A 17,653-nucleotide genomic window follows, 5' to 3' on the forward strand; every position below is an offset into this window, starting at 1 on the left:
ATCAAACTCCTTACGCTGTGGCCGGCTGCACTTGGAGCCTACTGAAATTTCAATATTTTTACAAAAGTCCTTGATCTGAATTGCTGGATAACAATACATTTGTGAAATATTTCACAATTATTGTAAGATATATAGCTTAACCTTATATTATATACATAATATTCACTTCAGTGTAGCTCATTACGCAATAAAGTGCATATAAACAAATTGTGTAATCAGTTACCTCCTCCAGCAGACTCATGTTATCTTCCATCTTACTTTGCTGCTCGTACAAGGCCAGACTTGCAGGATCAGACAGATGCCTCTCTGCCTCTGAGTCGAGCTCATTTGCACTTGTTAGGTCTGAACCTGGTGCTTGCTTCTGCTGCTGCTGTTGTGGGCTCACGGGAGGAAGAAAGCATGTGCTGGAGACAGACGGAAAGAAGCCATTTCATTTAGGATATTGAGTTAAGAACTGCAACCACACAGAGACACAATTACGCCTCATCTGAGTTCAGGTTCGCATCAGTTAAGTATCTCCTTGCTAAGTCATCGACAATGATAGGCCGACTACATGCCACACAAGGAGAACACACTGTTATCTGATGGATGGCGGATCTTGACTCAGTTTCCTACATACAGAGTCAGTGATGTATTGGTTGCATTGTTTATTTGAATAGATGTGTTCTCATGTCATATTAGAACGTTGTATTCCTTCACAAACAGGATGTGTAATGGCACGGTGCTCTCATTAGTCAGCGTTACCAGTGCTAATGGGGTTTAGATAGCAGTTTCATACAAGCAGAAAGAAGTTTTAAAATACAGAGGTGGCTATGATTTCTGATGAGTTGTTGGCCTCATTAAAGTACACGTGAAGCTGCAGTTACCTGTGCTCTCTGCCGTCGGTCTCCTCCTGAATCTGAGAGAGGTGGCGAGGGCCCAGTCGTACCTGCAGTGTCAGATACAGTATCACTTAATTACATGAGCTCGGAGACAGGTGGACGATGGTTCCCCAGAGGAAAGTTTCGGTGGCAACAGGGACATCAGTCTCACTGTCAGTCTGACAGATGACGCTCTCACGCTGACAAACACAAAAACTCAGAAAAGAAACAAACAGAAAAGCTTGTATTTACAACACATTCGAGATACATATTAAAATAAAATGAGCAAATTACTTTGTGTTCTCATTTACTTGTGTAAAATAGTCCTAACTGCTCGATTGAAAATGATTACATTACCGGTACATAAATTGCAAAACAAATGTATGTACTCACAATGTCCATCTTTGTGTTTCTTTCGTTGGCTTCCTCCTGGTTTAGGATACTGATCCTTTACCTTCCTCTGCAGCAGCAGTTTGAGTCGGACACCTAATTAGTTTGCAAAGTTTTCAGTTGCACCTCCTCCACCTGAAGTAGGTATCGGTTTAAGTTCCTCACAGCAGTTTGTCCCAGAAAATATGACCTGCTCCAATGTACTCGTGCACTACAAGCCAATACTTTTAGGCAGCAGTTTTTTATTCTTATTTTTAAAAAAGTTTAGCCTGTGAGTCCATTTGTACAAAAGTTGTGACAACAACATACGTTTTATTTGAAGATATTATGATAATTATTTGATGCACAACAAATAATGGCAGTATTAACAATTTCACAAAACCATTTTGCAAAAAGTAACTAAAGGAAACAACCACCACATTTGCACTAAAGACATATTGTTATTTCTTAATTAGACATATTAATAGGGACTATAGGTAATAAACTGACAAGGCTTTAATTTGAATATTTAGATGTTTTTACACTCTGTTAAACATAAATATATCTATTTTGATTAGCACAATATTTTAGTCAGTGCAGCGTCTGTAGAAGTGGAAATGGTAGTCAGTAAACAGCACTCCTGCATAATGATGGTCAGTACTGCAGTTTGCCTGGCCCTGAAAAAACACCAAACAGATCAAAAATGATGGCTTTCTTTAAATACGAACCCCTATGTTAATGTTATGACGTTTAACTGTGAGGCTTATCGTTGAGATGTGATATGTTAAATGTGCACAGTCTTTTACTCTAAAGGTAAAATGGAAGTCTTACCGCAACTGATGATCGGAAGTGATACGAGCTGTGATACAGACGCGCAACATGAAGCGGCCACTCATGCTCTCCCTGCAACACAACGAAACAACCTGATAAGTGATTAGTGTAAATTAAACCAAGCCTACACATAATGAATATGTGGCAATAAAGAGGAGCAGAGCAGATGAAAGAACAATTAATGGTTCCAAATGCAAAGACACTAAACTGAAACATGATTGTGGAGTTTCCGGTACATGAGGTCATAGATTTGAATGTGGCTGAGATTAGGATGTTTGGGAAACAGATGTTGTCACTTTGATGAAAGGAAAACCCTGTCTGTTATTCATAGTTCACTACAAAACATCATGCATTATTAAGTCCCATAGTAACTGAAGTCATAAACCAGTAGATAAACATGTAGGGGGAAAAGCCAAAAACAAAATAACACACAATATACATATGTACTATATTATTTAAGGGAGTGTCTGCAGTCTAGAGTTACAGTTAAAATGTTGGTTTTCTCCTCAGTAAGAATCCTGTGTCCAATCACCTCTGACTGTCACCTCTATGCAAATTTAAACACATGGTCTTAACAGCCTTTCAAAGGGAAGTGAGTGAGAAAAAGGGTTTGGGGAGCAGTAACAGTGACGCCAAATATGAATAATATCATGTAGTGCTGTGCATAGATTGAGAGTCAGTGTATCTAATTCAGTTTTTTTTTTTTTTTATTTATTGATAGGTCCACAGTCAACCCTGTGTCAGCAAAAGCATGTCAGTGATTTAAAGTATTGTCGTTTTCTTCAGTCACAAAATGTAATTGTGAATATGTGATAAAATGTAAATATACGATTATATTTGTGTGTTAAAAGTTATCTGCATCATTAGCCTGGGGGGAGGGAAAGGCATGTATTTCTAATAACATGTGTGAAGATGTTGTAGAAGCAGCCGTGAGGAATGTTCCTCCCATCCTGGGGACCAGATGGGTAGAACATTCACCAAGGTTTTTATCTCTAAAGATAATACCAAAGAGTCGTAAAAGACAAGTTCCTTAATGTGAAGCTGACCAATGAGAAATGTGACCCGCCTCCTTTTTATGTGTGATTTTAATAAAATGACTTGTAAGAGGGAGGAACGCTGAGAGTGATTTTGGAAAGTCGTTCAGGTTGCTTACAACATCTTGACTCGGCTAAGCCTTCCTCTCCCTTGCAAGCCACACAAAAGACTGACGTTTCTGTGTCGTTTAATATTCTAAGTTGAATTATGTTCTCTGACTGTTAAGTAATAGCATTGATTCATGTGTAATTTCTTGACAGAATATTATACATTTCCTTGAAGCGTGGCTGTCCTTGAATTCTTCCTCACATTTTGATAACACACACAATCTCCATTTAAACAATAGGCATTTACATACATTTTTACTGGACAATTTACATTTTAGTATTTAGCTATCGTTCAGATTAAATTCATTTCTACGCTATATATTTATTATATTATTTTTTGTTTTTAAAATGGTAATGATTAAAGTCTGTCTTGCTTGTGTGCAGGAGATAAATGTTGAAGGCCTTTTTGAATGGGACAAAATAAATGGAAAACTGTGCCTGATCCGTATGAAGAAAGCAAAATGTCAGCTCGCCTTGCCCAATAACCCTGTTTAACATAGTCCATACAAAACAGTGTTGGTTATACCTGTGTATTTGAAAGATATCTGGTCCCAGTCACTGTGTTTATATCCAGTTTTTCAGAGCAGGCCGCTGACTCGTCGAAATGACAAAGATGAACCACTAGAAGCTCCGTAGAACTGCATAAGAGATTTCAATGCACTTAAATGTATTGATCTCCACTTATTACGGTTCAAAGTGGCCAATTTGACCGACTGGACTTACTTCATGACCAGAGTGATCCTCATGTTACCAGGAACAAACTGGTTGATGGGGACTCTGTAGACAAATCGACTCGGCCTGAAGCACGTGCAGTTTTCATTAGAGGTGAACAGTGATATCAATAGCTCATAAAGCATAATTTGAATTACTTACCCACATTCATCTCTGAGACAATATTTGCTATCAATAATCTGTTTATTTTCCTTGACCATGAAGTGTTGAATGGTTGTATTTGTCCCTGTATAAGATAAATAAATACATTTTCTCTTGTGCATTAACTAATCACATAATTGCTTCCTTTTAGCGCACTCACAGTCTCTTGCACTTTTCAGTTGCAAATGTTGTATTCTCATTACTGCAAATAAAAATAAGTGATTGTACATTAAAGCAGGACTCACTATAATTTGTTCCTTATTAAAACAAATAGTTTACGTGTTAAATTGAGTTTTTCTCCCCATCTCTCATTCAGGGTGACATTAAGGCCCCTTGTGTGTGAGGTGCAGCAGTACACCTGGTCACAGAACAGGATGTCACAGAAGTCCACATCTGGAGGCCAAGACTCAGGGGGACTCGTTGTTTGCACTACAAAAGAAATGCAATTATTATTAGATATTTAAAGATACTTTAAATATAAATTGATAGCAAACCCAAATACAAATGAGATGCTCAATTTATTAACAATCAATTTGTACCTGTGCTACTCCACTCAGTGCTTAGTGGAGGAATTGTGCTTGAATTACTGAAACCGACAAATCAAAAGGTCAGTCAAATGAATATATATATATATATATATGTAAATGTTTCCCAACTTCTGTATTACCTGTGACCGTGAGTGGCATCTGTGTCTTCCCCCAAATTGACAAGGTAAAGAGCAGTGATAGAAATCATGCTGACAAATAAACAAACATAATCAAAATATCATTTCACTTTCGGACACATTTTAATAGCACACAAAATTGTGATTTGTACAACAAAAGATATCAAGGTTTACCAAAAAGCCACAGTAGCCAGGAGCATGAAGAAGCTGGCCTTAAAACATCTGTGCTGTAAAAAGTGGTTGTACTTGTGGAACTTGCCATCTTTTTTTGTTTTTTGATTTTTAGATGACACACTTGTCGGTATTGTGGAAACACTGCTATTTGTTCTATTAAAAGAGAAAACACATTTACACACAATTAAATTCTGAATATTACGTTTTCTTATACTGTGTTTTTATTAACCTTTATTTAACGAGGTAATAACCCATTGAATTCGAAACCTCTAGTTCAAAGGTGACCTTGATCTCGAACTTGCATTTTGAACATACTTACTGCATTTATGCATACATATATACATATTTAGTGCATTTAACTTATGCTCAACATTTATTACTGACTTTGGTAGTTCTAATGTCCACATAGTATGAATAACAACACAGATGGACACCTGTTTGAGCGGAGGCTGCCGGTGAGGCTCTTGAGCTTGGCCAGTCGCTGGTTCCAGACCTCCAGGTCCTGAATCCGTGTCTCCAGGTTGTTTGTGAGTTTTGACAACTGCTGTACTGCACCAATATTTTCGATGAAGATCTGCTCCTACAATCAAGAGAAGAAAACATCTCAATCTCCTAATTCCACCCTAACAAGTTTCTTGAAATATCAGCAGTGTAAAGTAGTATGGACTTACCTTGTCCACCATGAGAAAATTGTCTATTTTCTCTCCATCTGAGCAGGTGACGTCTCCAACTTCTCTTACTGCAGATGGCAGGAGCTCTTTTACTTCTTGAGCTATTACACCTGGGATTAAAGTAAAACAATAGCTTAAACCAAAGGCTTTTGGTTTTATTTGGTTTGAGCCCATTTTGGTACTGGTATTCTTTTGTTCCAGTTCCAATCCTTTGGTCCCACTCTAGTCCCAATTTTTATGTGGCGTGTGCACTCTATAATACACCAGTGTTTGGTACCTGTTTGGTGGGGATGATCTATTCCCATTGAAGTGGCAAACTCCGGTTTATAATCGAATTCCACAATCCTCATTTGGGTGATTCGTTTCAGTTGTTGTTCAGAGTCGACCTAAAACAGATATAATTTATAATCATCACTGTAGTGAAGTACTGATTGTATTCAAGTGTCATTGTGGGGCTAAATGTATTTTTCTTCTGTTTTGGTATCAATGTAATCTGGTTCAGTGCAACACTGTGAGCTTAATGTTTTGGTGTATTTTAACTTCAAATAAGGACCAAGCAAAATGAATATATTTCTAATTATATAATGTTTTGTATTTGAGTTACATTTAAGTGTGTGTTTGACCCACCTCCTGTATGTTGTGCTTGGCGCGCTGGTCTGACGGCTGCATGATTGTGCCCATCACTTTGGCATTTCCACACACGACCAGGGCTTCATCAGGAGAGTCTGTGTTGATGCCCACACGACCATGACATGCCACAGAGTCCTGCACCACCCCTCGCTGCCACATGGTGTCTCCCTCTGTCTCAAACTGACCAGGGTTGGACGCCTGCACACAGACACTTCTGTATCTCACCCATTTTGCAGGTTTAGATTAAAAAAATGTATATAAATAGTGATTAGTCTATCCACCCTGACAATGATTCTCTCTGACACCAGCGCAGCCAGTAAGAATGTCTCCTCTTTCACAACAGCGTACAAACCAACAACCATCTGGAAATATCTGCAAAAGTTTAGAATGACAAGGATAAACATCCCTGAAGTATTTCACTTTCCTTTCTCATTGTAGTGTGTATTTAACTTCATTTACTGACCTCTGATCTGGGTTTGGTTTGCCTTTTTTCCTTATGTTATTGGCAGTTGTTTCGCTAAAGTGTAGTCGTCCAATAGTCACCTTGGTCATTTTCCTGCTTGGCAAACTGACCCTGGAAGACAGTTTAGTATGATAACTTCAAAAAGATACATATTTGAATATATGTTTTGTGGGAAATATTTAAACGGTTATTAATTTTCATATAAACGATGAAATAGAGAATGCTGCAATCCTTAGCAACACTTTATTGTAACACATATTTCCCTACCTGACGGGATGAAAAGGCTTCTTGCTACGGTCTGGTTGTGACTGCTCCATCAGCACATGGTGACTGTGGTCTTCCAGCTGCAACGAGTTTCAAAGTTAGCTCATTACAATGCTTTTGCTCAGTAAATCAAAGGTTCTTCTCATACCTTGATTCCAAAAACTTTAATTTCAAAGTGGTTGACCTCCTGTGACCCGCTGGTTGTCATGATGTATTCGGGCTCTCCAGTGACCCCGATGTGGACGGTGACCTGGAAATGGTTCTTCTTCTGACAGACAAAAACCTCATCAGCTGTCGAGTAGGTAAAGCCTTTATCTGCATCAACGTGGTAGACCAGAGGTGATCTGAAAGCAGAAATCCAATGAAATTAAAAGAAAACACATAACTCATTGGTGCTGATTATTTAGCTTGTTCTCATTGTACTAACAGTGACTGATGGCTGCTGTCAAACAAAGTGCTCCACTGTCCTGGGAGGTGCTGGTCCCATGTTAATGAGCTGTACGACCCAGCATTGCCACTGATGTTAACTTCATAAGACGCTTTGGAAGCCTCTTCACAGTCTGATCGTCTCCTTTTTCTACTCTCTGATGACCTGACGGAGAAAAACACAATATTAAATGTGCTGATAAAGATATAATTTGATAAGGAAAGTGGCCGGCTCACCTGCTGTGTGAGATGGAGGTAGATGCTTGAGAACAGGATGAGGTGGATGGACTGAGAACTTGCTGAGGGCAAGATGAACGGTATTGGGAACAAAGAGGTGGTGATGGAGGGGTAGGTGGGGCATATCCTTGCAAACAGCTTCCAGGGGTGAGAGGGTGCATTTGTCCAGGAGAGTGGTGTATGTGGTGAGGTTTTTGGGTCCCAGGTATAATGTTAATGTTTGTTAGACCCATGTTTCGTAGCTGTTCATGGGTTAGCAGTTCCGATGTTGGGACCGAGGGACCTTTAAACCAACATGAAGAAGACACATTCCCAGGCTCAAACATCTGCTGGTTTGACCAATGTGAAGGCTTGTAAAGACATTCTGGAAAGCAAGAGCAAACATGTTTTACCATACTATGACCACACATTAAAAGGGACTGAAGAGAGTGAATAATACCAGCCATATGTGCAGGAGAAAGGGCCTCTGAACCTGAGTCGGGAGGCGATTCGGGAAGTATGCTGAAACCCACAAGAAAAGTAAGTTATTAAAGATGTATAGACAAACCTGAAAAATGTAATAGTGTCTTACATGTTGTTGGGGCACATATCAGCGCTAAGGTACTGCTCAAGGATGCTTGTATCTACAGCATCAGAACTGTCCAATACTCCACTTATGTCTTGACCTGTGCGCACATATAAAAATACCAGTTTCAATTACCTTAACCACTGATGAGATAACAACTCGATAAATGTGTGTGACCTGTACCCAGTGGTAACTTCAGATAAGTTTCTATTTCAGGAAGCAAGTCTTGTAACTTCAAGTGTATTACATATTTATGACAATAGATCGTTTGAAATTTCATCTCACCATTGAAGAACTGATGGAGAGCCTCATTTTCCCCCACAACATCATGTCTGTGTGCTCCGGGCTCCATGCTGCCGAGAAGGACCTGCTCTTGAGGACGAAACATGGTCGGACCAATCCCTGTATGTAATATATATATATATATATATATATATATATATATATATATATATATATATATATATATATATACACATTATACACAGACACATAGACGCACACACATATATATACACACGCACGCGCACACACACACACGCACACACACATATATACACACGCACGCACGCACGCACACAAACATATATATATATTTATGTATATATATATATATATATATATATATATATATATATATACATACATATACATATATATGTATGATGTAGTCAAGAAAAAGACACTTTTGTTTAAACTCACCTGTCTTTCCAAGATGGCAGGCAGGTTGTCGATCACTGCAGCCTGTGTGAACTAGGCTGAATTTGGCTGAAAGGGTAATCCATTTTCAGTACAATACATGTACAATCTGCATCTTTTATAAATCCATCAGATATGACTTCCTTTCTTTTGCCTTTTGTGGTGTTAATAGCTGCATTCCCTTTTCCCTTCTTGTTTATGGATCCGCCGACTTTCAGATGAACTTTGAGCTTTGAACAGGAAAAGCAAAATGCACTGACGCACCTGATGCAGGGAACACACCTGTCTCTAGGGCCATGCACTACTGTGCTTCAAGTCATGTCCTCGTGGTGTACTTATTATATTACAGGGATGTAATGTTAGGGGAGAAAAGCATCTGTAAAATAAGGGCATTTTATACAACATACAATAGCCTATTTATAATCCACTCAACATTAAAACATTAGTTGTGTAATAAACTAAATATTACTCAAATAAATGTTACTAAAATATAAAGGAACAAAGCGTAAATAGAATGAGTAAAAATATAATGAGTAAATAAAGTAAAATCTAACATGGTATTTTAAAGGAGTCATGTACCTTCTCATAATCAAAGTGCAACGCCTTGTGCGGCCGCTAGAGTGCAGTCTCCCATAGGATAAACCTATTCACACTAATACACCGTTACATTGTTAATCACCACATAATGCTCACTACAGTTTATGGGTCTCGTTATGGCAAAACTTCATCATTTCATTTCAACATGTTATCGTTCTGAAAATAGTCTCAATGAAATCCTGCCTTTAATGCACTTACACGTGCTTTGAAAGTTGTAAAATGTGTCTTTATTTCAAGGGTTTGTTGTTGCACAGGAGAAGAGCACAGACAGCAGTATAAAAGACCGCGGGGCTCAGTCTGGTCCCAGTGGGCAGGACGCACACTGGCTCCCCTCTTGACGCACACAGTCGCTCCACGCGTGGAGCCTGGACACTTCCCAAAGTTTAGGAGACAGCACAAGGATCAAACATCCTTCTTTCTGGTACCAGGTGGAGTAAAGGTGTCCGGGATTAGCAGAAGGTTTTAAGAGACTATTGCATATATTATTCTGTAATTGTCAGTGAGCCTTGTTGAATGAAGAGATGCAGTGGTGTGTTCTAGTGCTGGCCACACTTGCGTTGTGCCCGGCCACAGTCAGTAAGAAGATGGGCACCAGTGACTGGGCTGAGGTGAGCTCCTTCACTGAGAGCTCCGGCGTGAGCAGTACCGCTGTCCCGCCAGGCCCGGGGCTCAGCGGCTGCCCCGGCCGCTGTCGGTGCGAAGTGGACGGGCTGCTGCACCGGGTCGACTGCTCGGACCTGGGACTCCAGGAAACACCCAGCAATATCAGCGTGTTCACGTCTTACCTGTAAGTGCTGAATTACCACCATTATGTCCTCCTGCAGGCTCCTGACTGAATCCTCAGCCTGCTCTCGTGAGAAACCGTGCACCTGCCTCTGTTTACGTCCTGCTCCGCACGCTTCACTGGCTCGAGTCATTATTTCTGTGACTATATAACAGAAAAAATGTCACAACCTTTACATACCATCAAATAATTCCAGAAAATATATGTGGACAAATTGTATAATAATAATAATAATAATAATAATAATAATAATAATAATAATAATAATAATAATAATAATAATAATAATGTTGTGACTGTAAACGTCTTCATTGAGGTTAAAATCTAGCACAAATTGTGAATAACCATTAAATGAGCCGTTTACATATTTTAAAGTCCATTTACATAGTTTTAACTGCTTGATATATATACTCTTTTTTATACTCTTACTCTTTTTTTTCCAAATGAATTCTGATTTAGATTTTTGATATGTTTCCCTCTGCTAACACAAAGTAAAATAAGGATGGACTGCAGCCTGAAGACACAGTCCATGCAGGGAACACTACAGTTCAAGACTGAAAAAACCTAAATAATGCTGCTATTACATTGATTTAGTTACTGTAGTGGTTGTCAGCGCTGAGACAGTTTGAGCTGTTGGCTCTCTAAAATGTCCCAGGACTGTGTTCACAGCAGTATCCCCTAGCTGTTGTCTGTTCTAAATCTTTTTTAAAGTGTGAAACTGAAATAAATTCAAAGGCATTTTCTTCCTCAGCAGGTGGCCCACTCTAGCAGCACCATTACATCACTGTATTGTGTGTGTAGAGAGACCTGCCTGTCTTGGCTGCGGTCTAAAGGTAGCACAATGTCCAGGATTTAAATTTCACTCTCATTAAAGAAACTTTCTCTTCAGTTGTGCACGGTGTGTGTGCTACTAACAAATTGCTTTCATTTGCACACGCACATGCACACTGTCACTCAAAGGTCCATTGTGTCTTTATTAAGACCTTGATCAAGATTCTGCCTAGAAAGTTTTACATAAATATATTGAAGTTAGTGCATATTATAACAATGCAAAAATAACACTTGCTGCATCTGACCTGTTGATCAAAGTTAAAGAAAGAAGGTTAAACCTTCTTTCTTCTAATTGAAAACACACACCCCAACTCCAAATGGCCCCCATGTAATGTGTCCCCCTTTCAGACACCTGTTGCTATTAAACTAGTGTCCAAAATGGAGCTTTTCTCAGGAAACGCAGAAAGTGATCTGAGACAGACAGACGTGAGGGAGAATCAGTTTACAATCTCCTTCTGTCCATCTCACTTTTTGACTGCATCACTGTGAATACTGCCATCTGTCAATGTCTTTGTGTGTGTACACTCACTGCATGTCTAAGCAGCACCGTGTGGCTGCTCAGTGGGGCTCAAAGTGCTGCTTTATCCAACTTAGGAATGCTTAGGGTCTCATTTGAGGTGACTTGGTATACTGTGTTCATATAAAGCATTTTAGAGTCAATCACTGTTACTCCAAATACTTCCTGTTGTTATAGCATAGTCACTTCACCTCATCCACAGTTGCACGCCCTACTTGCATTTGAAAGTCAGGATTTAGCAGTATTCTCCAGCCGCATGTCGAGTCTTGTTTTTGAAATGCCCATTCCCCTCTAATGGACTCTTTCACGGTCCAGGTGATGATGGGCTGACCACTTACCTGTTCTCAGTATTTGACCTGTGACTGTGTAAATAAGAGGCTTCATCACATGCCTTTTCCTTCAGTTCCTAAATCCAGAAATGCACCACCAGACTGTGATATCCCAAGAAAGACATTGACATTGATGGATTGTCAATGTGCCCTGGTTTCAGTCTTTTACCGTTTCAGATTGTACACCACTTACTGCTCATTCCGACAGCGCGGTTGGGGTACAAACCCCCTGTGCTTACTCACCCCAGGAGGCCCCCATTGACCCGCCCCTCAAAGAATCAAAGAAAGACCGAAAATAGTGAAAGAAGGCAGAGAGAGGCCTCGCTGTCACACACCGCCTTCAAACTACACAACCTTCTTTCTTGTCTGTCTTTGGTTTGTCTTTCTGCTGCCATAGACATTTGAATAATTGCCTGATATCCATCACTTTGAGCCTCAAAATGCAGACAAAAGACATACACAGAAAATTCAAACAGACTTGTATCCACATGAATGATGTATGTCTAATGTATTATGTGCAGCTTTTAGTGTTTTCTTTTTGTTTACAAGATCAAAACATTCAGGCAGAATAACAACATTGCATTGCAATTTTAACCACCAACATTCATCCATTTACAATACTAGAAAAGCTTAAAATGGCTAGTTGTCCACATCTTGATAGCATGTACACACTTCTAGGTCACTGGAGGGTTGTAAAATTGTAGTAATAAAAGTAATGTTTCTAGTGAGCGTGATGGTCAACAGTAAATGCCAGTCAGCCATAGCACTATTAGCCTAACTTTCTCTTAAAACACACAAAATAAACCATGCAGCTATGACTGGACTACCTGTTGACAATGCTGTAAAGCGACAGGCACATGCACACATTAACAAGGTTTATGGAGTGTCAAGAGTGCCCTAACAAGTGGCATATTCAGCTCTGGGCACACCCTGCTGCAAGTATGTGCGCTCATGTCTGTGGATCTCACACTCTTGCTCATTTTATAGGCACTTCAATTTTCTCTAACGTTACAACAGATTTCTTATACTTAACTCTATGCTTAAAAGTTACGTCTTTGTCTGTTTTCTGGACGTTTTTGTACCCCCTTGTTGCGGTTGGATAAAATCTTGAGGAAATGGAGTAAATGCACTGAAATGGAGAGACAGGTTTTTGTGTTTGTATGTGAGACAGAGACAGTCTGTCTAGGTTCCATTCAGAGCTGAGCCCTCCTGAGTGGAAAGATGCTACTTGCTGATATTATCATGTGGCTGAAATTAGACTCAGATAAGGGTTGAGGAGAAATAAAGAAAAGAGGCTACAGCCATGAATAAACTCAGTTAACAAATGCAGCCCTTGTCTATTGTCAGAATCAATAGATCTCAATGATGTCTAAGGACACAACTGGTTAGAGCTGAGAGGTTTGTCACTTGATAATTCTGTTACATCACTATGGGTATTTCTCATTCATCTGTTTACTCTAAAACATCAGCATTGCATTCTTTATCACTACATCTGTGTGTGTTAAAAAGGTATTAATAAAATTATGCTAAATTATTCCTTGACTGGTCATACAGTCTAGGAACACGTAGTTTTTTATTCACGTTAGCTTGTAAACAGAAGTCTGTTGATGTCTGCAGTGTGGAGGGAAGTCCAGGTCTTGTTGTCTGTAGACTTCCAGTAACTTCCACTCCTGTCGTTTTTGCCACTCGGGTGTGTGTTGGCACGGATTTTATGACGTCAGGAAAAAAACTCTGTTAGAATGTTTGCGTTTGAGCAACTTTGTCTCAAAATCTTCTCTGGTCAAGTCTTCTGGGTATGTTTAATTAAATTAGAGCTTTGGTTATAATTTATGTGGTTTGTAGTTCTGCCTTTGTCATGGTTGTGTAATTCCATTATTAATTCATTGAGATAGCCATGCCTCAACCCCAAATTGGTGCCAATATGGGAATGTGAAATACAGTTAAATATATATTGAACTTTAGTCTGTGCAATACATTCAGTAAAATATCAAGACATGACATAAAAAACATTTTTCAACTGTGTTTTTTCTTTGCAGGGATCTGAGCATGAATAATCTGACCACATTGTCTGGTGGAGACTTTTCCAACTTACACTTTCTGGAGGAATTGTGAGTACACAATTGCAGTTACATATACAGCACCAATAACCAGTGGAGCCCCCAAGGGGTGGACAATCAAATTCCTATGGTCAGGCCATGTCTGACCATGGGAAACTGAAAATTGCACTTGAATGCATTCTGCTCAGTTTCTTTCTCACATTTAGGCCACCTGCTTGCCAAAACAATTACAAATAATTTCATTAGCATTAATTACAACTCCTGATTTAGAGGAGCCTGCTGTAATAATGGTCTGCGTTATTTGCTTACACTGGACAAATAAACAACCAAAAGATGTGACTGGAACCATTTTTGCATAACAATGAGCTGAAAGACCTGATCCCTTGTGTATATTGAGAATGGCTCTGGTGAAAAGCTTTAAATCAATCAAAAGCTCTCTTTAAATCAAATCTAGGCCTGTATTACTGTGAGTAGTTTTGATAGATCTTTATTATAATTACCCTGAGTTGCTAGAAACCCCCTCTTCTGGCCAACCCCTTTCAACATTCTGGAGGCTCCACTGGAATAACACCCAATGCTTGTACATTTAACAGCTGTCAAGGAATCCCTGTATCCCTGACGTGGTGTAAAGCTATCCATTGTAAACTGTGATGTGAAATTTATAAGAGTGTCTTCAATCAATCAATTTTATTTATGTATAAAGCGCTTTTCATACATAAACTGTAACACCAAGTGCTTTACAGTGCATTAAAAACAAGCACATACCCTCTCACCCAACCATCCCACGTTGGGGGGCTTCAGCCCCAAACCTCCACCAGGAGCCAACGAACCAGGTCCAAGCTTCCACAGCCAACCAGTGCTCCTGATAGAGAGGGCTCCACCGCGGAAACACGGGAGAACCTAAAATGATAAAGAATTCATTAAGTAAAAAATAACAAACTAAGACTTAGAGTAAACAGTAATATGGGTAGACCAAGTTGATTTTATTTTATTTGTAAATTCTAAATTTTATGGATGACGGATGCCCTTTTAGATATATTTTGCTACTATTCTTATTATTCATTGTTGTATGTTGTACCTTAATGCCGAAGCATTTTCCAAGTTTGTGAATTCTGTTCACTGACAATGGCAATAAACCCCTTTCTGATTATGATTCTGAGATCAAAACTAGAACATCAATAAATATGAAATAGCTTAACTAAATAAACAAATCTAACAAATACAAAGAAAATTATAAATATTAATCAGAAACTAAGCTAAAAGGTGGGTCATGAGCCTGCTTTTAAAAACTTGAACATTCTCGGCGGCCTCGATGTCCTCCAGCAGGCTGTTCCACAGACGAGGTCTTGTATATGTGATGGGCAGACTCAGGTGGGCGATACAAGTGCCTGACACGAAGCCATATGAGCGGCCAAGGAGCTCAGGTATCTGTGAGGATCTGATATGTAACCTCATCTCTGAGCCGTGACATATGCAAGCAAATTCATACGACGGACTAACAACTGAAGTGAAGACGAGATAAGGCCTGACCTGACAGAGACCTGAACATGACTCTTGGCTGCATGGCTGCCAGCAGTGTGTGTTCAAATGTTTGTTTATGTGCGTGTGATATTTCTCGCTGCCGTGTGAGAAATGTCACTATGGTGATCGGACACCACCACAGAGGTACATGCGAGGTGCCCAGAAAACTCGAAGTGCCCTGCAAAAACACACAGACCTGACCAGACCTACAGCAGCATGTTTTCAACAGGAATGACCCCTCGGGAAGTCCATCTGTACAACACGTTTACAGTACAGTTCTGCATGTAAATACCCAATGCCGGGAAGAGCTTGCATAGATTTTATTGCACTAGAAATGTTGGCATTAATACTTTATTGCTGCTGTATTGCATTTAGTCCAGACAAACAATATAAAAAGACCAACACAATTGCAATCCATATGTGTAGCACGTAAAATGGGGATGCTTCACCATAACATCTTCACATCCTACATAAGTGTATACTTTAAGTGCAGATGGCAGGTTCTCATTATGACTTTGTTTGGTGGGATGATTGATTATGTCATCAATAAGCGACAAGCCAGGGACATTACAAGGGACAATTCACAATGTCGGCAATAATTTAACAAAATATTAGGTATTTTATCAGGTATTATTATTAGTCAAATCATAGCTGTGTAATGTATATGGACTTTACAATATGGTTGCAAGGTAACTGTGGTTCAATCAAAAATGTCACAGAAAATAGTCAAAGTAGGGCAAATCGGCCAAATGTTTAGTAAAATCTTAAATACAATCATGTTCACTACGTTTTAGTGAACTGTGTAGTCTAACCTGATTGACTTGATTGTTGGAAATTTGATGAACTACTAAGATAATTATATTTAAGATTTTCTTTTATCCCAGTTTGGCCATTTTTAGGGCTATAATAAGTGTTACCTATAGCAACCATGATGTGCAGTGGGCCAAAACTCCTTCAATGGCACAGAATGACAAACAGAACTACGTGAGAACAGCTTTATGTTGTTGAATTCATCTCCAGGTCGGAGAAAATGTGTTAATTGCATGCAAATTGTGCCAAACCTTTGAATGATGTCGATGAATTCTGAGTTTCCCTGGTGTGACGTCATCAATATGTTTTAGAAATGCTCCACTTCCTGTCATTTTACACAGATGTTTACACGTTTCTTCCAAACTGCCGTTCTACCGTTGTAAAACTATAATTTATATTCACCAAATTAAAAAATCCCTTTAAAGCTGTGACATATAAAACCATACTATAGCAGTGCATTTATGTTCTGTCTGTCACTCAGGCGCCTCGCTGGGAATGATCTTTCTTTCATACCAAAAGGAGCATTTATGGGCCTCTATAACCTCAAGGTCTTGTAAGTATACTTTTACTTCACGGCACCAAGAATACATTTACTGAGAAGATGAAGTCATGATCCAAGAGTAGATTGTCAGACATTGTTTTCTTTTTGTATCAAGGATGCTTCAGAACAACCAGCTCAGGTCGATCCCAGACGAGGCCTTCCACGATTTGCACAACCTTCAGTCTCTGTGAGTTGCACATGCACCACGCAGCAGCGCACATGCTCAGGTACAGTTTCACCATAATTATGGAGCGCTTTTCGCCTGAGAGAAAGCACTGTCTGCGCTACATACATTAATTTACCCATGCATGTGTGGGTTGTGTGTGAGTAAAGAATTCCTTTCCACTAAAGAGTAAAATGAGAATGAGCATTTGTGGAGATAAGCTATAAGTACTGGGACGTCTAAGGTCTCCCTCTGGCTGCTAGACTTATCTGATGGACCATTATGTGAAGGCCCATCCTTCTCTTCTCCCTCGGCATGAACAGTGAGCCTTTTGTGAAGACAGACAGATTGACAACTGCTTTTGTGCGAACTAGACACTGACCAAACAGGCACCTGAGACTTCTAGTTGGGGCTGTGTGATGTAACAAAAATAAAAATCAAGTCAAATTGTCATATTGATCGATCATTATTATTTTGAATATAAATCTAAATCTAAAAAAAAAAGTCTTAACCTTGTCCAATAAAAAGAACCAAACATATATTCTGGACATTTAATTGCTAGTTATCATTTTATAGACCAGATCAATAGGGTATGTCAGCTCTATGCTCAAACACAGACATTTCCACTCATCCAC

At 39.3% G+C, this 17,653-nt stretch overlaps 2 protein-coding genes across 2 annotated transcripts in view; one reads left to right on the plus strand and one right to left on the minus strand.

Annotated features, from left to right (window-relative positions):
- Positions 1 to 1,497: 1,497 nt before the first annotated feature.
- Positions 1,498 to 8,580, minus strand: myrfl (myelin regulatory factor like). The gene is made up of 23 exons (XM_072454820.1): positions 8,455 to 8,580; positions 8,176 to 8,269; positions 8,044 to 8,105; positions 7,605 to 7,968; positions 7,369 to 7,533; positions 7,090 to 7,285; positions 6,945 to 7,021; positions 6,678 to 6,788; positions 6,496 to 6,586; positions 6,212 to 6,412; positions 5,862 to 5,970; positions 5,585 to 5,694; positions 5,348 to 5,493; positions 4,914 to 5,066; positions 4,743 to 4,811; positions 4,615 to 4,661; positions 4,355 to 4,504; positions 4,236 to 4,277; positions 4,076 to 4,160; positions 3,926 to 4,000; positions 3,729 to 3,840; positions 2,061 to 2,132; positions 1,498 to 1,906 (listed from the first exon to the last, which is right to left on the minus strand). The coding sequence occupies exons 1-23, from the start codon at positions 8,555 to 8,557 to the stop codon at positions 1,817 to 1,819; spliced, it is 2,724 nt and encodes a 907-aa protein (XP_072310921.1). The 5' UTR covers positions 8,558 to 8,580; the 3' UTR covers positions 1,498 to 1,816.
- A 1,372-nt stretch (positions 8,581 to 9,952) lies between these two features.
- LOC140367420 (leucine-rich repeat-containing G-protein coupled receptor 5-like) overlaps positions 9,953 to 17,653 on the plus strand; it is a 20,217-nt gene continuing 12,516 nt past the window's right edge. The window contains exons 1-4 of the mRNA XM_072453901.1: positions 9,953 to 10,252; positions 13,963 to 14,034; positions 16,796 to 16,867; positions 16,971 to 17,042. Coding sequence (XP_072310002.1) covers positions 9,987 to 10,252; positions 13,963 to 14,034; positions 16,796 to 16,867; positions 16,971 to 17,042 — 482 coding nt within the window. The 5' untranslated portion in view covers positions 9,953 to 9,986. The remainder of the gene's footprint in view (positions 10,253 to 13,962; positions 14,035 to 16,795; positions 16,868 to 16,970; positions 17,043 to 17,653) is intronic.

The sequence above is a fragment of the Eucyclogobius newberryi genome, unplaced genomic scaffold, assembly GCF_026437365.1.
Source record: "Eucyclogobius newberryi isolate DKJ021-1_F unplaced genomic scaffold, fEucNew1.0.hap1 SCAF_2, whole genome shotgun sequence".
Taxonomy (NCBI): domain Eukaryota; kingdom Metazoa; phylum Chordata; class Actinopteri; order Gobiiformes; family Gobiidae; genus Eucyclogobius; species Eucyclogobius newberryi.

What these genes read in the sequence shown, in the direction of transcription:
- myrfl (XM_072454820.1), bottom strand. Translation starts at nt 8,557, where the DNA reads ATGTTTCGTCCTCAAGAGCAGGTCCTTCTCGGCAGCATGGAGCCCGGA. An exon ending in TTAAAGTTTTTGGAATCAAG is followed by an intron (nt 7,022 to 7,089) that starts GTATGAGAAGAA and finishes AACTCGTTGCAG; the next exon opens with CTGGAAGACCACAGTCACCA. An exon ending in CCAAGCACAACATACAGGAG is followed by an intron (nt 5,971 to 6,211) that starts GTGGGTCAAACA and finishes TATCTGTTTTAG; the next exon opens with GTCGACTCTGAACAACAACT.